Source organism: Anolis carolinensis, chromosome 4 (genome assembly GCF_035594765.1).
Source record: "Anolis carolinensis isolate JA03-04 chromosome 4, rAnoCar3.1.pri, whole genome shotgun sequence".
NCBI classification, from domain to species: Eukaryota; Metazoa; Chordata; class Lepidosauria; order Squamata; family Dactyloidae; genus Anolis; species Anolis carolinensis.
Genome location: NC_085844.1, coordinates 184,682,061 through 184,704,423, shown reverse-complemented (window position 1 = coordinate 184,704,423; position 22,363 = coordinate 184,682,061). Strand labels below are relative to the sequence as shown.

Here is a 22,363-nt window from a genome sequence, read left to right as displayed (position 1 = left end):
GTTTCAACTCCTGCCATCAGAACTGCCTCTATAATGTCATTGTTTCAAGGACACCTATTCGTGGTCCAAGGATTTGATTTCTCTGCTTTCTGAGGACGAGGCTAAGCTTTGACAGGGGCTCAATAAATTGTCTAAGGCACTTGTGCCGGGTGTGAACTTTGGCTAAAAATTCAGAATGCAGATAGGTAAATTCAAAGCAGATTTGATTGACAGTCCATTTAAGGGATCTAAATTATTTGGGGATACTTTGGATGAGCTATTGGTTGAGATTAAGAAAGAGCAAAAGAAATTTATTTGGTGCTGAATTTGGTCATTTAATGGGCATGTGTCTCTGTTTTATCAAATAGAGTTGGAATGCTCTACAACAGCACTCTAGACCAGACATCCTCAAACTGCAGTCCTCAGCTGTTTGGGTCTCCAACCCCCAGAAGCCCTAGCCAACTTCTTCAATGGTCAGTAAATGTGGGAGTTGGAGGCCCACACAGCTAGAGTTTGAGAAGGCCTGCTTTAGACACAGTTAATTTTAGGGTATTTTTGAAGGAGGACAGAAAGCTGTAGGAGGAGCTCCTGTCTCTGGCCGAAGTGTTTTAAGTAAAAACATATCACAGCTAACTATTTTAGTCTAGCTACTTGATCTGTGTATAGTTGCTAGTTCAGACCCATTCCTTGGACTTGATTCCATCTGAGGGAACTTCAGTGGTTTCTCCTGCCTTACCAGGACAAAATTGCTCACATTTATCAGGTTTGTCATTCACACAAGTAGATAAAAAGACCAAGATGATATTTACTGTAACGTCTGTAATGAAATCTTGGATGTAGTTAAGTACACCCAAGCAAATCAGGGATTTGCAAACCAACAAATAACTTTATTTTAAAACTGGCTTTAGAACCTAGCCTGTTTTGGATACAATCATATTCTTGGGTTGGGATAGCTTAAGCAACTCTCTCCTTCCTGGTTGGTCATCTATTCAAGTGAAGTGGGGAGTGGATGCATCAGCACGTAGCACATTTATGTCATGGTTTATTCAGGCAGAATACCATAATGCACTCATAATCACCCTGTCTTGTTCCCTGCAATATATTATATGTTATTAAGCCCTGTAGGAACCAGATTCTATCTGATTTTAAAAGCTAAGCAAAATTAAGCCTGGTTAGTACTTAAAATGGGAAACTGCCAAGGAATACCAGGTGCTCTGAGCTGTATTTCAGAGGAAGGAAATAACAAGCCACCCCTGAGTATTCCTTGATTATGAAAACCTATGAAATTCTTGGGGCCACCATAAGTCAATAAGCAGTTTGACAGCACGTGAACATACACAGAGCTTAAGTGCTTTCATAGCTATTCAACATATCTGCCAGAATAGTAAGCAGTCAGCAGTTGCATATATGAAGATGTGACTAAGGAATAAATATGCTTCTCCCTTCCAAATGGCAGTTTGACCACTTCTGACACTGGTCCAGGAATTTCTCCAGCCCCAGGACAGCTTTTAAGAAGCACTACGAGCTGCAGCAGGAAAAATGAATTCTGAAAATCTTTCTTTCAAAACAAATGGAATCCCACCAAACACTGCAAAGTTTACAACCTGATATATTTGTATCTGTATTTTAATATCATGAGATGCTGTTTGGATCCACATCATTGTAACAAAGGCACTGTCAGGCACTAAGGATGAATGGCAGGGCTGCTGAGTAGTTCCATTCCAGCTGCAAATAAATCTGAACACAAATATGCTTCTGAAAAGACAAAATAACATAGAACTGATTAGCATATTCTACTGCTAAAAGAACCTGGTTAACTTGTTAAAAGGAACTTGTTAATAGGTGAAGTCACTGAAGGCTTGTTGGTAGCCTACAAGTTGCATCCTGTTCATGTAGCAGTTTATTTTGTTATGTAGTAATCCTGGCAAATATTCAATCATGGGAAAACAACATTTTCCCAGTTTCATGGGCCAAAGAAAAGGGAGTTAATTTTTATAAGAATAAGATTTACTGTTGCACACTTCCATGCACAAGTTTTGTATTCAGTTTCTCAATGAATTATTATTATTATTATTATTATTATTATTATTATTATTATTATTATTCCCCGCTTTATCTCCCCCAAAGGGGACTCAAAGAGGGTAATAATAATTAATTGTAGAAGCTATGCTATTCTTGTGCAACTTGTATGCATTCCTCCTTTTCCTATGAGCCCACAGGGCTTCTTGGAGATTTGAATTGGGGCCGGGGAAGCCTCTGGCATTGCATCAGCTGTGATGCAGAAATCTCCCCTCCTGCGTCTACCACCTTTATTTCCAGAAGGGCCAGTTGGGTTCCATCCCAGTATATTTTACATAGCAAAATAGGGGAACTCCAGAGGTTAAGTTAAAGTGTGTATATCTTACTTGGACAGTATAAGCATTAACTTTGCCTGTTATCTTGACTAAGAGGCACTTGTATCTTTCAAAGCTAAACGATCCTGCTGTCAAAACACAATAACTGCTTGCAAAAGGCAACTGTAGGGATAATAGTAAGGAGAAGAGCTAGTTCCGGTTGGAGCCCCACTGCCCGCTGCAGAACGTCCAGAGTTGGGAATTGTGTTGGGGAAGCAATTAATAAGTTGCAGGTCATCTGTTCTCCAGCCCTTGCTTTTTCCCTACAGCCCACAATTTATTAAACCAGGGTCTTTTGCAAGGCAGGCGCTGTTCTCTCACTCTTAAAAAAATTCTCAGCCTATGTTCGCATGTTTCTAATGTAACCATTAAAATGTAGCCTGAAGACAGCAATAAAAACCCTGGAACGCCTTAGTGCTTTTGTGTCTTGATCAAAGTCAATGTGTGTAATCTCGTTAAGGCAGCCCTTCCCTCCCCCTTCCTCTTTTTATGAATTTAATGGCATGCAGCAGCTGGACTGGGTGTTTCATACTCACCAACCTGCATTGTTCTAATTAAGGTATCTCCTTTTATTTTGGGTACAAAGGAGGCACGTGTGTGTATACTGCTGTTTTTTAAAAAATAGCAAGCAACTATGGGATAATGGATTTAATAATTGCCACGAGTGGCTTTTCTCTGGGTGTAAAGCTAGTTTCCTTCTGGATGATGTGAGTGTAGAGAGCGCTGTATGAGCAGCACACATGGAAAATGGGCTCTGCCAAAGGGGCAGCACATTTCTTGTGTTGTGCAATAAACAATTTGTTACACTTAATTGGGGGGGGGGGGACACTGGCTTCCTTCCTGATGTGTTTGAACATTTCTGGAGATGTGCCATGCCTTCCCTGTTATGGAAAAAAATCAAGCTTTTCCTTCTGTTTCTGTGTTTTATGTGGCCAGACTAAACGTTATGTTTGCTTGGAGTTTTGTATTGTGGGCTAAGTAAAGAAACTGGAAGTAAAATGGGCATGGTATTCTGAAAACTTGGATAAGAAAAATGTGTGCATTCCTGAACCCAAGAATTTGACATTCACTAACATAAAAAGCATTGAATGCCTTCCGTTTTTTATTGGCTTCAGAGGATTGACTGTAGCATCCTTGGCCTCAGTTGGTAATAACTATAATTAATAGGGAACTTTGTAAAGTCCTTTCTTATCTTTATCCTTTTTATCTCGACAAGAATGTGATTTCACTCCTTAAGGGCCCTGTCCTCCTTAGTATCTGACAAACCCTTCTTCAAAGGCTGCATATTTGGCGAGTTTACTTGGTCAAGCTGTCATCATCAGAGTCCTATTTGTGATTTAATGAATAGCCCGTGTGAGGCTTTTGTCCCTTATCCCATCACTTTTACCACCAAATGTGAGGTTCTGCCTAAATCTGTCATGCCGCCGTATGTGAAGGCCTTTTTGCTACCAGTGAAAACACCTTCTGTCCCACAATACTTTGTTAACAGAAGTTGGATATAACAAAGCGGATTCATAATTTAATATATTTAAGACAAGACTTCTTCTCATTCAGTCTTATCCTAGCTAAGTCAGTCTCTCAAAGCCCACTCATTGATTCTTAAACTTGATAGACTGACTCTGTCAACTCTAACGTCCTTACTCATTCACACCACACCACACTCTACAATCTCCATACCAATTGTCACCCACCAGCTGAATTCAAATTCTTTCAAACTTTCCACAAATCACCACTCGCTCTCAACATTTCATTGATTCACCCTCCCACCAGCTCCTTGCCTGATTTATCTCTATTACATAAATAACCAAATTACTTTCATGCATTAAACATTTTCCTCCCAATGTTCATGATATCACGATCTACCTAACAAGTACCCTACCTTGCTTTATTGTAATAGTGTCTATGAAGTACAATTTTACATTAGATACAAACTAGGTAAGTTCCTGGGCATTTATTTCACATGTAACTACTGCTATAATCTTGAATGAAACACAATTAATTCCTTCTCTTTATTTGTGCCTTCTTCTTTCTATATTATTTCTGCCTTTGATGCTAAATTTCCTGTTCATTTAGCATCAAAGGCAGAAATAATATAGAAAGAAGAAGGCACAAATAAAGAGAAGGAATTAATTGTGTTTCATTCAAGATTATAGCAGTAGTTACATGTGAAATAAAATCTCAAGGTCAGATTATTCTAGAATAAGTACACAAAAACATTTTGAGCATTCTGCAGACAACTTGAAGACCTCCAAAAAATGTAAAGATGCCTACTTTGCCTCTTTCATCACATAGCATTTCATTTGAGCTGTCTAAATGAGAACAGCTCCTTAAAGGATTCAGGTTGAGTCATTGAAAACCTTAATGCAGAGAATTAATTTATATCTCACTGGGTTGGGGACTTTAGGAATTCCTTACATCCACCCCCTCCTTTCCAGTAACCCATTTTAGCAACCTGTAAGAGTTTCTTGCTACAAATTGGGACCTGATTCATTGTTCAGTTTCACTGTACAGCCCTGGTACCATGTGTTCTTTTCTCTTCTTCTGAGTGGAAAAAGTGGGGGAAATCCTGTTTCTAGCTATGTGTGCCCACAAACCTTCATAAAAACAAGTCTCATTCATTATCTGATGCTTGTGCTCTACTTGAAATCTGCTATATAAATATTGTATTATATTTAATAATATTCAGAGCCGAAATCCAGTTGAGAGCACACTTGTTGAGTCAAATGCGGAATGGTAAGTCAGCACTGGCTTATATCCCATTGCTATTGTGCTTGTCCTCTAGTTATGATTAGCAGTTGAATTTAGACTTAGACATAGTGTAGTTTAGTGGTTTGAGCATTGGACTATGACTCTGGAGACATTGATTCAAGTCTTTGCTTGGCCATGGAAACTCACTGGAGGAAGAATCACACACTCTCAGCCCCAGAAAATACCATTATAGGGTTGCCTTTTAAAGTGGAGTGCCGGTTCATGGTCCCTCAGATTGTTGAGGGGCCGAATTATCATTTGAAAAAAACAAAACGAACAAATTCCTATACACACTGCACATGTCTTATTAGTAGTGCAAAAAACTCCCAACAACAGCCATTTAATTATTTATTATTTATTTGCTACTATTATACCCCACCCTCTCTCACCCCGAAGGGGACTCAATGGCTTACAAGTTGTATGTACATACAACGTTAAGTCCAGTCGTGACCGATTCAGGGGGTTGGTGCTCATCTCCATTTCTAAGCCGAAGAGCCGGCGTTGTCCATAGACACCTCCAAGGTCATGTGGCCGGCATGACTGCATGGAGCACCGTTACCTTTAATATTATTAATATTAATAATAATATCAATATTATATGTATACACAATATATTATTATCATAGCACAATATTAGTAAATGAATGAACAATACAATATTTAAAAATAAAAACAATTTTAACTAATATATACCTATCAGGATTTCAGTGGGAAGTTTGGGCCTGCTTCTGGCCAATGAGATAGTCAAGTTAAGTAGGATTGTTGTTGTTGTGTGCCTTCAAGTCATTTCAGACTTTGGGTAAGTCTAAGTCTAAAACTAAGGGCGGGGACCAGGTAAATGACCTTGGAGGGCCGCATCCGGCCCCTGGGCCTTAGTTTGGGGACCCCTGCCTTAGGGTCACTGTACGTTGGAGGCACACACCATTTTGCAATCATATCTCTTGTCCTACATTTCCATTAGAAGGGATTCTGGATCTCTTTCACAGGTATGATATCATTGATCGATTTGTCATTTTAAACTATATTAATGGAATACATTAATTCATTTGCTACAAAAGAATTTGTGTCTATACCCCAAAGATTCAGCCACATCTGTAAAGTGCTTTACTAGTTAACAATAAAAACTCTGTGGTGCTGCTGGATAATACCCAAAGTCTTTGGTTTGTAGATTTAGGTCTGGTTCCAAAGTCCACAAATATCAGTGGAATCACAGCAGGTAATTATGTATTCCCTTCACATATATTGTATGTGTATAACACCCCTTACGGTATCACAGGAGGATGGGTGACTAAACTATAGCAGGAAATCCATGAAAAGAACTTTTTAATGGGTTCAGCATGAAATACAAATAAGTGCTTGAGAATTTAAAGTTTCTCCTCTCTTTAAAAGAAACACTTGTGCAAATGTCACTTTGGCTACAGTCCTATATACTCTGACTTGTTATAAAAATCAGAAAGGCTTACATCTGAGTATACATAATGGGATTTTTCTATGAGACATTTTTCAAGATTGGATCCAGTTTGGGTGGAAGTGAACTTCCTTGCCACCTCCTTCTCTTGATTTCTTGAAAATGTTGAATTGTTGTTGTTTCTTTTTATTTCTTACTTGCCTCTCCCCAAGGCTTGAGGTAGGGTAAAACACAGAGTTAAAATACAATGGATGACTAAAACATAAAACCAATTAAACATATAGTATATATGTGTACTGAGTGAATCAAGCATTTTGGAGAGTTCAGATCTCAAGAGTGTCTTTTTTTCAAATATATACCTGAAAAGGTTAACAAACTTCAATTTGAAAATAAATGTCTATACTGTATAGCAACTGTTTTGAAATTGAGCTTATGTTTCACAAGGAGCTCCACTGGCTGCCTTTCATTTTCCGGTCCCAATTCAAGGTGTATACTGTAGAGAAGTTGTGTGTTAAACAGAGATTATTGATATGATTTTATTTATTTGTTTGTTAAAAGAAAAAAAGGGTTATATATTAGCAAGGAAAAGCCTAACATGGAAACTAGCTGGAAGCAGCATTTGGTAGGTTGCCATGGTAACACAGCTTCCCTTGGGAGAAAAGGGGCGTGGCTAAGATGACAGTTGGAGGATATTCCCTTTTAAAAGTTCAGTTGCTGTGAGAGTTTAAAAAGGACAGTTGCGGTTAGGTTTTGGAAAGATTAGGAGCTGGGGAAATCAGCTAAGGACGGCAGCTTATGGTCACTCAGGGGAAAGGCTAGGAATATAAGTTGACCGGGGGAGTTTAGTATACTGTATTGAAGAGAAGTTATTTAAGAAATATCCATTCAAGAAAGACTACATTGTAACTTAAGATCCGGAACGTTTACTGATTGAAACCATACGCTTATGTACCAAAAATAAACTTGAATTTTGTTATTGTTCATAAAGATAAGTCTCCTTGCCTCTCTGTAAGCCTGTTACCTCACGTTGGTGGCAGTTACCGTACCTATCTATATAAGTTACCGTACTTTCCTATATAAGTTACCATCTTTACTCATTTAAACCCAATCAGTTCCGTTATCCTTCCTTATCCACTAAATCATCCCTGTAATACATTCACACATCCTCCATCACTCCCTCTCACACGCGCGCACATCTCCTCAATTGGTGGCAGCGGTGGGATTCAAAAGGATTCCTCCCTGCCACAGCCTCTCTTCATATACCATCACATATAAAGCCCTAAACGGTTTGGGACCCACCTACCTTCGTGACCGTATCTCCTATCACAAGCCTACACAATCCCTTCGTTCATCAGGGGAAGCTCCTGTCCCCACTCCCGATATCCCAGACCCGCCTTGTGGGAACAAGGGAGAGGGCCTTTTCTGCTGTGGCCCCCCGATTGTGGAATTCTCTGCCCGCTGAGATTAGGCAAGCCCCCACACTAGCAGCCTTCAAGAAAGACTTGAAAACATGGCTCTTTTGCTGTGCTTTTAGAGAGTAACCATTTTATATTTCTTTTCCGTTGCTCCCCCTAATATCTATCCTCCAGAATACCCCACTCCCTTATGACCCTGTTCGCTGTGGTTTTTATTTTTATGTCTTTCTCACCCCGAGTTTTAACTTAATGTTCATGTGGTCTGCCCTTGTTTTTATTGTCTCCTTGTTTTATTTTGTAATGGATATTATTAACTGTATTGCTTATTGTATTGTGTTGTGCTGTTCTTTTATATGCTGTTTACATTGTATTGTTTTGGCCATGGCCCCATGTAAGCCGCTCCGAGTCCCCGTTGGGGAGATGGTGGCGGGGTATAAATAAAGTTTTATTATTATTATAAAATAAGTTACTTAAGTAATGTCATGATTTTCCTGAATGTATGTTGTAGCATGTATGTTGTAGCAAAAGCAAGAATCTTTTTTCCCCTTTAAAAACTTTAAAAGGTTATTATAGCATAAATCTTTGTGAAAATTGAGTTGGAGTCATCACGTACTATATACGTTGACTTGAGATTATAATTTCTGCCTCATCCTGCAGGAATTAGCAATATCTGGAGGACTGAGACATCTCAGTGGAGGAGCAACTGCTTGGCATTCAAAACATCCATTTAAAATGTGTGGTATTTTCAATTTAAAATCTTAGGATTCAGAGAATTTTGGTTCAGAATTACATGTGTAGAAGGCTTGACATTACTAGGTGCTATACAACTTTATAGCAGTCTAGTCTTGGCTGTGTACTTACAATCTAGAGATTGCTAATAGGGAACATTAAAATAAATGGGCAGGAGTGTCAGTGAGAATGAGCTCTGATGGTTAATTTTACTTTGGTAAACTAATCAAATTTAAACTGATGCAACCCACTTAACTATCTTTCACACAGTTCTGATAACTTCTCCCTTTTCTCCTCTATACACCTTATGCAGGCTTGGGTGAAAAGTAGCTCAGATGATAACATGATTGTTCTCTTTCCCTCCTCCAGAATATTGTGATTTTGATTCTTTCCCTTCTTTGCTATGTATACCTGTTTTTTTTCCCCTCCATAATAATGACAGCAGAAATCAAATCTTTCCTACAGGCAGACCCCAAGTTACAAATAAGATAGATTCTGTAGGTTTGTTCTTAAGTTGAACTTATTTGTAAGTTGGAACAGGTACATTTTTAAAAGTGTAACTCCAGACAACTATATTTATTTTTTAGCTTTGGATAGCATAGGGAAGGGTTATTACTCCAGTGATGTTTGTTTTCTGTCTGTGTGCCTTTTCAGAAGATTTCACCTCAATTTCTATCTGTGAGAATTGGATTTTGAAAAATTTGACTTGTTGTGGAAACATGGATTGGTGAGAAAGTTTCAGTTGAGACACCTTTTCCCCATGATAACTACTTCAGGAGTGAATTTCCCTTCCTATGGGTAGATTTATCTCACTTCCTGTTGTCTCCCCCCCCCCCCCCCCCATTTGTAACTATGACTCATTTGTAAGTCGGATGTTTGTAACTTGGGGGCTGCCTATATTAGGAAATGACATTAAAGTGTGCGAGCTTTTAAATACTCCAGAATTCTTCACACACTTTTTTGTTACCTACCAACAAGTTAGCTTTGACCTATGGCGATTCTCTGATTGAGGTTTTCCAAGAGGTCCTGTTATCTTATAAACTCAGATCTGTGACTTGCTTGATCTGTTGCTAGGTGATACAAAATGCTAAACAAGTGACAAAACTGAAGCATCTCAAAATTAGGAAAGATGTGGCCATGTCTGTAGTTAAAGTATTCCCATGATGCAGATTGTCTGGATTACATAGAAGAGTCAGATAATACCTAGTGATACATATTATGGTGGAGAATCCATGGCTGCTCTACTTTGACGAAGGCACAAGACTAGCTGTAACTCAGAAATCTTGACTTTGCCTTGGATGAAACATGGGTTCCTAGGTTAGCGCAGCACAGTAACATGACATAATTATATCACTAAAGTTAGAGACTAAATTTAAGTAGTAAATCAAAATAACTTGAGACCAAATTGTGTTTCCTAACAGTGGAAGGGGACTGAATAGACAATTCTTGGATATGACAAGATTGAGCATTTAACTTGCATTAGAATTTTTTTTGTTCTCTCAAATCTCCCAATGGTAAAGCTCTGAACTGTTTCGTAGAACAGGAAATGAAATTACCTTGGACCACAAATGTTGTTTCCACAGTTTTAAAGCAAATTCTTCACCCTTTTCTCAAAGCAGTGCTCCTTCCTGACATGGTATGAGATATAATGACTTTGTAAAGTGGGTTTCACTCGTTATTTTTCAAACTCCCCAAAGTGATTAGCCCACATTCTAGATCAATCACTTGCCAAATTTTAATTAAGAATGCGTGGGGGCAAATAAAACCACCTCTTCATCATTCCTTTTTGGTGCCGTGTTTCAGCCCCGGAGCTACATTTTGCAGCCGGGTTTTATAAACCCTGGAAAACTGGGGTTTATAACGGAAAAGCTGAGGTGGCCTTCAGTGCAGCATACACTGCTGTTACCCATCAAGACTTTTCCATGGGGCCACGATGAAAGGAGCAGGAGGACATTTCAGATATTTTTTTCCATGTCCAACAGGTGTGGCTTATTATTCCACAGTATTTTTATTTCAAGGGAAAAGTTTAGTAACCCCATCTGGCAGGTGAACGGGATGGGGCTGGGGGAAGGAAGTCCTTTTTCACTGGCTCTGTGCCAGTGCATGTGTGTGAGGCTTGTTTAATTGCCTCATGTAACGAGTGCTTTATGCAGGACTGAGAAAATGTTTAAATGGAAGAGTGACCCTGCAAATGCCTTAAACCTTTGTCGCTCCCAGCCCACGTCCCTGGATACAATCAGCAGGTCTTATGGGTTGGCATTCAAGTCGCTGTGTGTGTGTTTATGGGGGTGGGAGGAATTGTTCTCTGAGTGGATGGTTCACATTAAGGTTCTTTTATCTCGCTTTCTTCAGTATTCCCATGCCATTTTTATATACACACAAAGTGATTTAAAGCCCTTATTTATCTTAGTCTGTCATAAAAGTGGGAACAATAGGAACCTCTACTGAGAATTGTCCATTGAACAGGGATTTGAGACTTGAGTCTACTGTAACATTCTAGGGGCTTCACAATATCGGTAGTTTAGTAGTTTTTAAAAATCATGACCTAGTTTGTTTGTTTTTGCATATTGCTAAAAAAATAAGTCAGGGCATATGAGCCTTAGTGTCAGCAAGACATGTAAGACAGCTGTCCCAACTTAACCTTGTCTGGTTTGGAGCAGGGGTTGGCTATGGCGGATTTGCTCTTGCGATCTGTCAGTAGAAGTGAATTAGTAGAGTCCCCTCACCTCTGTCTGCCCAGATGTTCTAGGGCTGAAGAGGAGACTGGCTTTCAATATGTCAGATTCAAGTACAGTAGAGTCTCACTTATCCAACACTCGCTTATCCAGCGTTCTGGATTATCCAACGCTTTTTTATAGTCAATGTTTTCAATACATCGTGATATTTTGGTTCGTAAATACAGTAATTTCTACATAGCATTACTGTGTATTGAACTACTTTTTCTGTCAAATTTGTGGTATAACATGATGTTTTGGTGCTTAATATGTAAAAGCATAACCTAATTTGATGTTTAATAGGCTTTTCCTTAATCCCTCCTTATTATCCAACATATTCGCTTATCCAACGTTCTGCTGGCCGATTTATGTTGGATAAGTGAGACTCTACTGTACCTTCATTTCACTGATTTGAGCCTAGCAGGAACAAACACCTACTGGGATGAAAGGCTCAACAGAGTCCCCATCTTCAGACCTTCAGCTATGGCCATTGGCCAGCACAAATTGTTCAGCCTTGTGGTAGAAACTTTTCATAATTTTTATGTCCTCGTCAGCCACCCTTGATAACCTTTTGGAGTAGGACAAGAAGGCAAAGCCTAAGCACAAAGAAGCCTGAATATAGGCAAAAAAGTTGGTAATTTCTTTCAATGGTTGTTCCTTACTCCAGTGGAGTAGGAAATGTTTCCAGTGGAAACAATATCCATACCTCATCTATAACAATAATTAAGACATCTGAAGCAAATTACTAGTTTTTAATTATTTGTAGCCATATTTATTTTTTAAAATTCTAGGGGAGTCTTAGATTTTAGGCTTATTACATCTATTTTGATGGAGATCCATCAAGTTACAGTAGAGTCTCACTTATCCAAGCTAAACGGGCCAGCAGAACCTTGGATAAGCGAATATCTTGGATAATAAGGAGGGATTAAGGAAAAGCCTATTAAACATCAAATTAGGTTATGATTTTACAAATTAAGAACCAAAACATCATGTTATACAACAAATTTGACAGAAAAAGTAGTTCAATACGCAGTAATGTTATGTTGTAATTACTGTATTTACGAATTTAGCACCAAAATATCATGATATATTGAAAACATTGACTACAAAAATGGCTTGGATAATCCAGAACCTTGGATAAGCGAGTCTTGGATAAGTGAGACTCTACTGTACTTAAATTATGTTAGATTTTAAAGGAAAATGTTACTGATGTACAGCTATTAATCATATGTGTTCTAGCATCCCAGCTGGGCTTGTGGTTATTCCACACAATAATCCATTCTCAGCCCAAGTCATCTTAATTGCAGAAGTCTAGCGGAGTAGAGAGTTAGAAATCTCTGAAAATTCATTGCAGATCACAAAGAAATCTACCATTACATACACTTCTGGCCACCCTGGTCCAAACTGCCTTTCACAAATTTCTTAAATTTTGTACCATAATAATGTTTAAGTACTAATGCTCCCTTTCCTGTCACTGCATCTATTTGTTTTCTTATTTTCTCGCAATCTACTTGTTAAATGTCTTCTCAATGACAGCAGTAGCTATTCTGTGAACCTTTTTTGCATAGGTGAATCCTGTAACCACAGCACTACATGGCATAATGACAAATGCAAGTGGAAGACTGGATCATGGAAAGAGGGCTTGCCCCTTTTTTCTTTTGCTAAAGTTCATTTTGAATTCCATTGCCCTACATTTCTCAATAGCTTTCCTAAGTTGTATTTGCCTTCACAGCATGCACTGATGCAAGTATGTTTTCTGCCATTTTTATCATCTGCTTTCTATCACACCTGTCAATCAGATGACTAGTCGTTTTGACCCTGATTCCTTTCTCTGTCATTATCATTGACTAATGGTGTGCCAGGCATTGTCTTATTTAATTTGCATCTTACACTCAACTGCTATTGTCTTTGTTTCGGCTTTAAGTTTCCTGTCATTCACAACTAGAATTGAAAGGAGTAAGGGGCCATAGAGATTGTGATCATGGTTATGCACTTTTCAGTGTTTGCAGAATTGAATATTTTCATACTTAACTTTTTATTGTTCAATTTTACACAGAGGCTTCCACCCTTCAGCAATATGAGATAGTATTTGACAATAAGTAGACAGAAGCTGTCTGCAACCCAGACATATTATAACCTCTTCTTTGCCTGGTACTATCTTTGTACTTCCTAGAATATTCCAGATTCTGGAAGTGCATGAGCATTTCACAAGGGATGTATTCTTTTCCATTTTTTGCTCATCTGCCAGACATAAAGAGAGATGAGAAATTGGCAATCTTCTGAATGCTGTTGGATTACCAACCGTCAGCCTTACCAAGCATAGCCAGCGGTGAGGAATGATTAAAGTTGCTGTCTGACTTTTGAGCATTTGCGTGTTCCTCGTCCATGGCAGAAGGGATAAGGTGAAGTCTTAGTGTAAGAATATATAACAGGCTCAAAGAGGCTATAGTAGTTGGCAAATTATAAAATCAGCTTTTCTTCTCTTCCTTCTGATCTGCTTTCACCCTTGGTATTGATTTCATAGGAGAACAGCAAGCCTTTCTTTCATAAACTGAGGCCTAATCCTATGGTTGTTGTAAACTTTTGAATGCTTCTTCTAATACTGTGTCATTTTTGATATAACCAAAGCATTGTTCTTCCTCTGTATAACTGTATTATTTCTTGATCTTACACAGGGTGCCAAGAAACTGTGCCCACAATGCAACACCATCACCTCTCCAGGGGATCTCAGGCGCATCTACTTATGAAGGACAATGCTGCTCCGATCAGATTGCTGTATCATGGGGACTGGGAAAAGGAGTGACAGCAACTTGAAAACAAAACTAGAGACTCCAAATGTGAACTAGAGGCTTTGGGAGCCGCACTATGCCTCTGCTTCCAGGCCTGACACTGGCGCTGCCAACTCCGGAAGGAGGCCAAACCGAAATCCTTATTGTCAATCTCCCATTTTTTACAAACTGATGATCCACACTTTGTCCCATTTCTTCAAGAGCTGGGTTCCATCGTGGACAACTTGCAAGTCTTCTAGGAGGAGCGTCTTAGTCAACATGCCCACCTGAAAAGTGGCTGGATCTTCCACAGCAGGAACTTTCATAGCCTGTACTTTGTTTTCCTCCTATCCCTAATTTTATTTGTGGTGTTCAAATTGTTTTTTCTTTTTAAGTCAAAGAAAAAGCCTACACCCATGCACCCTTTAAAGGCAGAATGAAGCACATGTAATATAGATTATATGTTTACAATGTTGTGTATAAATGGGATAGACTCCAACATTACATACTAATGTTTCCCTTTTATTTTTTTTATTATTATTTTTTTGGTTTTTGGTTGTAATTTTTTTTTTAAAAGAAGAGAAAAAAATAAGCAGAGAACATTAAACCCATATTTTTCTTGGTTCTGCAGAGTTTTGACATTAAAGTCATTAGTTTAAAAAGTATATATATATATATATATATTATACATATATATAATATAAATGGTTTAATGTTCTGTGGTGTATATTTCCTCATTCAAATATGAAGTTAACAGCTTCAAGTAATGGCTGTAATTTTGCCCATAACTTACACACCTTCTAAGGGAAGTAGGGAAAACAGGATTTTTGTCATTAGTTATAGCTAATGGAAGTATTTATATAAGATCCTTATCCCACTTAAACATTTTCAGTTTTTCAGTGAAGGAAGGAAAGACACATATAAGATCAGGTTTGCAAGATCTTACCACATTTCCAGCTGGCAAAAGGATAATGTTTACATAAAGCAGCAAAAAGTGGAAAGTGCTTGTTGCAGCTGACAGTGTTGGTGTAACTTTGCTTGAGCCCGGTTCTTTGGTCATGTGAAAGTTGAAGCCATCTTTTCTCCAGGATATGAGCCCATGCACCGAATTAGATTCTCTAGCTCTTTCTATGAGGGTAAGAGTAAATGTAGAGGATATGTCCTGTATGCTTTGTCTGAACAGAAGATAATCTCACCTCCCTCCTAAACATGGTACAGGTGCTCTGGTACTCTGGCAGCTCAAGTACTGTATTGACATTTCATCATTTTCAAAGATTTCACACTTTTAATAGAAAAAGTAAGTAGGTGCAGGTTCTTGGTGGCTGGGGTATTACTTAGTCTTTTATGACTCCTGCTTTGGGGCTGTGGCAATAATAGAACTTGATACAAATCCCCACAAGGTAAGAACCTCCGCTGATGTGTTTGCACAATGCTCCCGAAATGCATTTTACCAGGCCCTTATTCTGCATTTTGAAAATACCCCAGAAGCGAGACCTGTGCCATCTGCTCACTACGTATTTTTAACCTGAACCAAGTAACACAAATATTTATACACACACACACAAGCAAAGAAGCTGCCTGCCTTCCATTTGGAGAAGAAAAGTTAAGATTGCTGGGAATCTTGAGAATGAAAGCCAGAAGTTTGGTTGACATTTCCAATAACTGGCTTTAGTAGACCCCTCTATGGAGATTTACCTTCTAAATTGGAGCTACAGAGAGAAATGAAGTGTTTATGCACTGGTGTCTTCTACAAATTAGCTTAGGAGTGAGTTCTTCTGGCTAATGCATTTTAATGTTAAATCTATCATTTAAGTCCTAGAAGGCCAGCTACACCAGAAAAACCATTGTCAAAAGAACTGCCGGTAGTTGTTCTTGGCGGTTCGGTTGTATTTTGAGGCAGATAATTCCATATTGTTGTTGCAGCTTGACTGATCGGGCACTGGATGCAAGATGGAGACGGCTTCTATTATGAAAATACTGGTCATTACTACATTACACACACATTTATCCTGTGAATAGTTTGGTACCTTTAGATGAGCCTGAGCTCCCAGCGTGTATGAACATCAATGTCTCATTTCAGCACATTTCTAATCATTCCTCCCTTGGAGCTGGAGTAATGAAGGGCCACTGCAGCTTATGTTAGAAGGGAGGGAACAATACCCTTTTTCAGCCAAGAGCAGATCTGGCATACTAAATGAGCAACAACAATTGGCAAGAGCCACAAAGCTTCTGGGGAGCCATTGGTTCAACCAGGAGGTTCCTCCACTGGTATAGCACTTAAGCATTCTTAAATTTGTCACAGTGGGGATGTCTTATCACACCCAAACCTGTTTGCCCAGTACAATCAAGCCATCTCTATTGGGGACTTCTAGTGGAATGCTACATTTCACCTTGATCTGTTTGGGAATAGGCTATGCTGAGAAGGCTCACTCTTGACGTTCCAGCAAATTGGCACTGGGAGCAAGGAGCTTTCTCTGGTCCTATGGACCACTACTAAGCCAAATGAATATATGTAAACCATGTATAACCAGTAGCCTTTATTTTTAAAGTTAAATCTCACTTTTTTTTTCCTTGAGGGCGTAGGGAAGGGAGAAAAGCCCCAAAGGGAAAGTGCAAGGGATTGACTTGTTCATTTCCTCTTTTGGAGCATGGCATGTTTGGCCAAATTCCGTGACCATTCCCTCTTCCTCAATGAACTTGAAAAGAAATGCCCAAAGAATCCCAGCTGCACAAGGTAATATTCAAGTTGTGTCAATGATTGTGTGTCGATGTATATTCTATAAAAAGGTACTTGTCATTCCCGTTTGTAAACTACATTGACATTAATTAAATGACTATAAAACCTTTAAAGTGTACTTGCCACATTGTCTTCGCTCTCAGGTTTCATCACTTATGTTGGTAGTCACTTTATAGTTACAGTAGAGTCTTACTTATCCAACATAAACGGGCCAGTAGAACGTTGGATAAGCGAAAATGTTGGATAATAGGGAGAGATTAAGGAAAACCCTATTAAATGTCAAATTACATTATGATTTTACAAGTTAAGCACCAAAACATGTTTTATAACAAATCGACAGAAAAAGCAGTTTAATACACAGTAATGTTGTATAGTAATTTGACTGTATTTACGAATTTAGCACCAAAACATCACAATATATTGAAAACATTGATTATAAAAACATTGGCTACAAACAAATTGATTACAAATAAAGATAGAATTGCTTAAAATGAACTTGCAGTAACAACATTGTCGGAAGTTAAATCCTTAAAATGTTCAGTCCTTGCTGCCTAGAGAAACAGTTGCGGATCCGGGCGGGAGGCAGACTGTGTTGGATAATCCAGAACGTTGGATAAGCGAGACTCTACCATTCTTTATTACAGTTATACATCAGGCATATGCCACATCGTTACAAGACAATAAGAAATCAAAAAGAAAAGATAGTATAATAGGTATGCATGTAAGTATGCATGGGTGACAATACTGTAGCCAGTGCCAAATCGGAATTCACTGGAAATGAGACATGCTACAATGGGTTATGATCTGGTATAACAGACTAAATTTAAAAACTTGGAAACTTTCAGAACAGATTCTTGGGAAGAACTGAAGATAGAAGTGAGTTATCGTTATTATTGCTATTCTTATTTAAATATAAAATGATTAGGCTTTCCTGGGAACTGCTTTTAATTTGGCAATGAATATCCTCATAATATAGGCCATGTAGTCATACATGGTCTACTATTTCAAGCATGCCCCACTGATACGGATTTGTCACGATCAGAGAGTCTAAACCAGAGGAGAATTCATACTCATTCAGTAATTGAGTATGAATCTCCCTCTGCTACCACCACCGCTCCCATCTCTGTTGTCTGCTACAATAATTGCCCCAGCTCCTACTGGGCTTCCTTCAAGTGTGGCTCAAAAGTTTGCAACAGTATCCACTGAGCAAATAACACATTTGAGGCCACAGGCAAGACCAATTGCTCTTTATCCATGTGTTCCTAGAAAAGATGATGAACTTGAAGTGAAAACTCAAGTGGGACCGTTCCAGATTCCATTTGGAGTAAAGTATTTAAACGATAGGATTAATGCAAAAAATTGGCTTTTACTGCTTCCATGGTTACAAGGTCTTCTAAATACACAGTTGGGAACTATAGCAAACTTGAGCTATTTGCCCAGGAATACTTTTATCACAGAGATTCCCATGGAGAAGAAAAACCTACGGATGGCAGCAACGGACCTTTGTACATTCCCAGTGACATTCACAGACTGCTTTCCCCATGCCCCCAAAGGTTGAAATACTGCTCTCAAGTATTTGTATAACATGATGTATTGCTTAAACACACACTTTGGATCCTGATTTCTTCAAATCTTGATATTTTTGCTAATAACTAAGCCACACTCATGCATGGTCACTCAAGTTTTAGAGAAAAAGTTCCACACAGTAATTCTTTTTGAAGTGTGGGATTAACTCATTTAATTAGCTTTTCTTCCCTACTTTTCTATAACCATGATGTCATTTTATGTAGTTTACAGCCAGGTTCTAAAATGTTAGATTCTTCCTCAGGGATGATGTGTACGTAAGTATATTTAGTATGCAGGCCTTTAAATCCCTGAAAGAACACATGAAGTTAGAGCTACTGATAGTCCTGAATGGATTCCCCACTTTCAGCCTATACAAACTGTTCAGCAGCAACAACACCTCAGAAATAGAAGAATAATATTGATATATTAGATCAATGGGTTCTTCATCATGATCCCTGTGCATGACACCATAAGAATCTATGCTTATATAGAGCAACTCCTTGTAAACACCTAGATAGCTTGGATTTTGGGCAGTGGCTTTACCTGTTTTGTGTACTGTACATGTCTCACATGTTTTATGTACTGTGTATGTCCCTAGAGTCATAGAGTCATAGAATAGTAGAGTTGGAAGAGACCTCATGGGCCATCTAGTCCAACCCCCCCCCCCCCCCGCTAAGAAGCAGGAAATCGCATTCAAAGCACCCCCGACAGATGGCCATCCAGCCTCTGCTTAAAAGCTTCCAAGGAAGGAGCCTCCACCACAGTCCGGGGGAAAGAGTTCCACTGCCGAACAGCCCTCACAGTGAGGAAGTTATTCCTGATGTTCAGGTGGAATCTCCTTTCCTGTAGTTTGAAGCCATTGTTCCGTGTCCTAGTCTGCAGGGCAGCAGAAAATAAGCTTGCTCCCTCCTGCCTATGACTTCCCCTCCCTCTGTTCTATTTTGTCTGCCAAAGTGGTAGCACCTCAAGCAGAACTCAAAACTATTCTCACTATAATAAACTCATACTTCCACTACTTGCCTAGTGGACAGGAATTCTCAATTACCTAGTGGGATAAGGATCCGGAGATCCACAAGTCTGTGAGGAGGCTTTCCAAAATCTAACTCCAGCAGTATTTTGGGAAGCAGAGGCACATCTTGGGACTCTTGTTATATTTCTCTATCCCAGATGTAGTTGCAAGCAATAACAAACAAAGCTGACCAAGGTCGAGCAGCAGCTGACTCCTAAAATGTGATTTAATATCTGCCCTGTACTTTGTGGCTCCTTAGCGTCAAAGGAGTGCACAGGGGAAGAGGATTTTCCAGTTTATGAAGCAGAGCGAGAGAAATCTCAGTATTGACTATCCATAAAGCATTTATGACTTCTTCACAACACACACACACTGGATTTGGGAGTTTAGAAGATCTCATAACAACTGTATAAACAGCTTCAAATATAAGTTTGACAATGCCGAGATCAGCTAGCTTTAGGGCAAACTAAACCCTAGTCCAGGTCAACTGATTCAGTAGTTATTTTTCAAGCCCCAGGCTGTGAAGATGCCTTAACTTTGGCAGGACCAGTCCATTCAAGAATAAAAAATGTTGCACTCAGTAATAGAATTAATATAAAAACATCAAAAACTGCAAGGATGCAGATCTCAGGTAAATAATATTGGCAAGACACCCTCAACAACACAACAGATTGCGCCTATCTGCTATTTAGTATCGTATTTTATGAATGTTGCTGTAATGAATTAGTTAACTATTTTAATTGATTTGTATTGTATTTTATATTTTTATATACGTGTGTTTTATTGTAAGCCGCCCTGAGTCCCCTTTTGGGTGAGAAGGGCAGGATACAAATGTTGTAATAGATAAATAATAAATAAATAAATACTGGCCTCTTTAGTTAAAGCCAAGCACCATAAGACTGTATTTTGCCAGTAAAAGCATAATGGATATGCAGTGCCTTTCGGGAAGTTATCATTGCAACTTTTCCAGTTTTAACTGGTTTGAGATGGCAGATTTGTTTTAGCAATGCATGGAATGGGTTTAAAGTCTCACACAATACAACACACGTTCTTTCAAACTAACATTAGTTACAGATTCTTCTTGGGACTTTCAGTATATCAGTCAATGCAAATTATAAGAAATCTCTCCTGAAGGTGTGAGCTGCTTTGTCTGTTAACTGGAACTGAGGTATCTTGACTGAATCAAACACGCATTGTTTTTCAGAAAGATATTCAACAAGGGGCCAATTTCTGCTCAATTGAAAACACTGTTCTGAAGAAACTTATTATTGGAATTCAGTTAGCAAGTTACCCTTTGCATACTGTTATTCAAGACTAACATGGATAGGTCTTTGAATCCTACTCAAAGATTATCTCATTGACCAATGCCAGCATTTTAGCAGTTGGGGATAACACAAAGTGTGAGGGCCCAGCTTACTTTAGTAGGGAATTTAAATGCCTGAAATCCACGTTCTACTTGTGGATTTCCTAGAAGTTAATAATCTATTTTAACTTCAATTTCTGACAACCTTATGAATGGGAGACCTTCAAAGTCATCCAATTGTCAGATCCATACAGGAAGAGACGGTAGATGGCCCCATGTTGTTTAGGGCCTTGTACAACAACCTTGAATTCAGTTTAGAAGCAAACTAGTTGCTAGTGTAGTTCTTAACAGGATTGGTGTTACATGGTTTCTAAAATGCACACCTGACACTAGTCTGGCTGCTGATTTTTGCACCAGCTGCAGATTCCACTACCCTTGGAATTTCCATTTTGTTTGTAAGCTTCCTGGATCAAGGTCCATTGTGGTATTTTTGTGTAAAAATTTTTGTACTTGTGCCAAATATTCATCATGGTTTTCCTAATTGGGTGTTTGCTGAAGTTTTAATCTTTTGCCACTTTTCCATAAATTAGCTATGCATGCAAGCCAAATTTTAAATTATCTCCTCCAAGAGTTATGAAACTTTGATTGTCAAGATGGATCCATTCTTTTAGCCAACTCAATATAGCTGCTTCCCTATATAATTTTAGGTTTGGAAGAGCCAGTCCTCCCCTTTGTTTAGTATCTTGTAGATTTTTCATCTTTATTCTAGGTTTCTTCCCTCTCCAAATAAATGTCGTAAGTTCAGCATTCCAATTCGTAATTGATGTCAATTAGGGTATTCTGGAACAAGAAGCATAGTCCAGGTAGAATATTAATTTTTATTGTGGCTATCCGTCCTAGGAGAGAGATCTCCAAATTCATCAATTTTTTCAAGTATTTTTTTTATTTTATTCCAGGTTTTTTAATAATTATTTTTATACAGCTTCCAACCACTTTCCAGGGATGATATTTTATCATAGATCCCACATAGAGTGGTCTGCTCAAGAGGCAACTAAGGCACAAACCACAATAGCCAGATCTGCCTTCACCAAGAAAAGGGCACAGCGGACAAACCAACGAAAGCTGGCCAAAGGAATTCTTGGCCACTGCAACAACTTGGTTTTAAGCATTTTTATTATTTTTATTATTTTTAACTTAAAAAAATTGTTTTAATTACATCTTTTAAAATTATTGTAAGTTGCCTTGAATCCCATTCTGGGAGAGCGGCTGTGAAGTTACAGCAATGCCTCTCCATTAATTACATTAATTAATTCATTACAGCCCACATTTATACGTCCCCTACCACTGTGATTACATATTAGCTCTACCAACAGGTTATAGACAACACCAAAGGGCTGTGTTTAATCCAAATTTAATTTATTTTTTTTAAAGAATAGTGGTAGAATCTAAGTCATGAAAACACTTGTTATGGTAAAATATCATTGAACACATGCCAAGCGAATTTTGTCCAGATTAAAGAAAACACAAATTAATTCATGGCAAAAAAACATGTGCAAGACATTTTACAGACCAGAAAACAACACTTCCCAGGAGA

The 22,363-nt window shown here is 38.6% G+C and overlaps 1 protein-coding gene across 12 annotated transcripts in view; it reads left to right on the top strand.

Annotated features, from left to right (window-relative positions):
- rnf220 (ring finger protein 220) overlaps nt 1-17,004 on the top strand; it is a 363,311-nt gene extending 346,307 nt beyond the window's left edge. For 11 of the 12 annotated variants that reach the window (XM_062979633.1, XM_062979632.1, XM_062979636.1 and 8 more), the window contains one exon: nt 14,062-17,004. In XM_062979633.1, the coding sequence (XP_062835703.1) occupies nt 14,062-14,133 (72 nt within the window). In that variant the 3' untranslated portion in view covers nt 14,134-17,004. Of the gene's footprint in view, nt 1-1,435; nt 8,409-14,061 lie in introns of those variants that run through there. The other variant, XM_062979634.1, reaches the window with a different exon arrangement.
- Nucleotides 17,005-22,363: the final 5,359 nt, after the last annotated feature.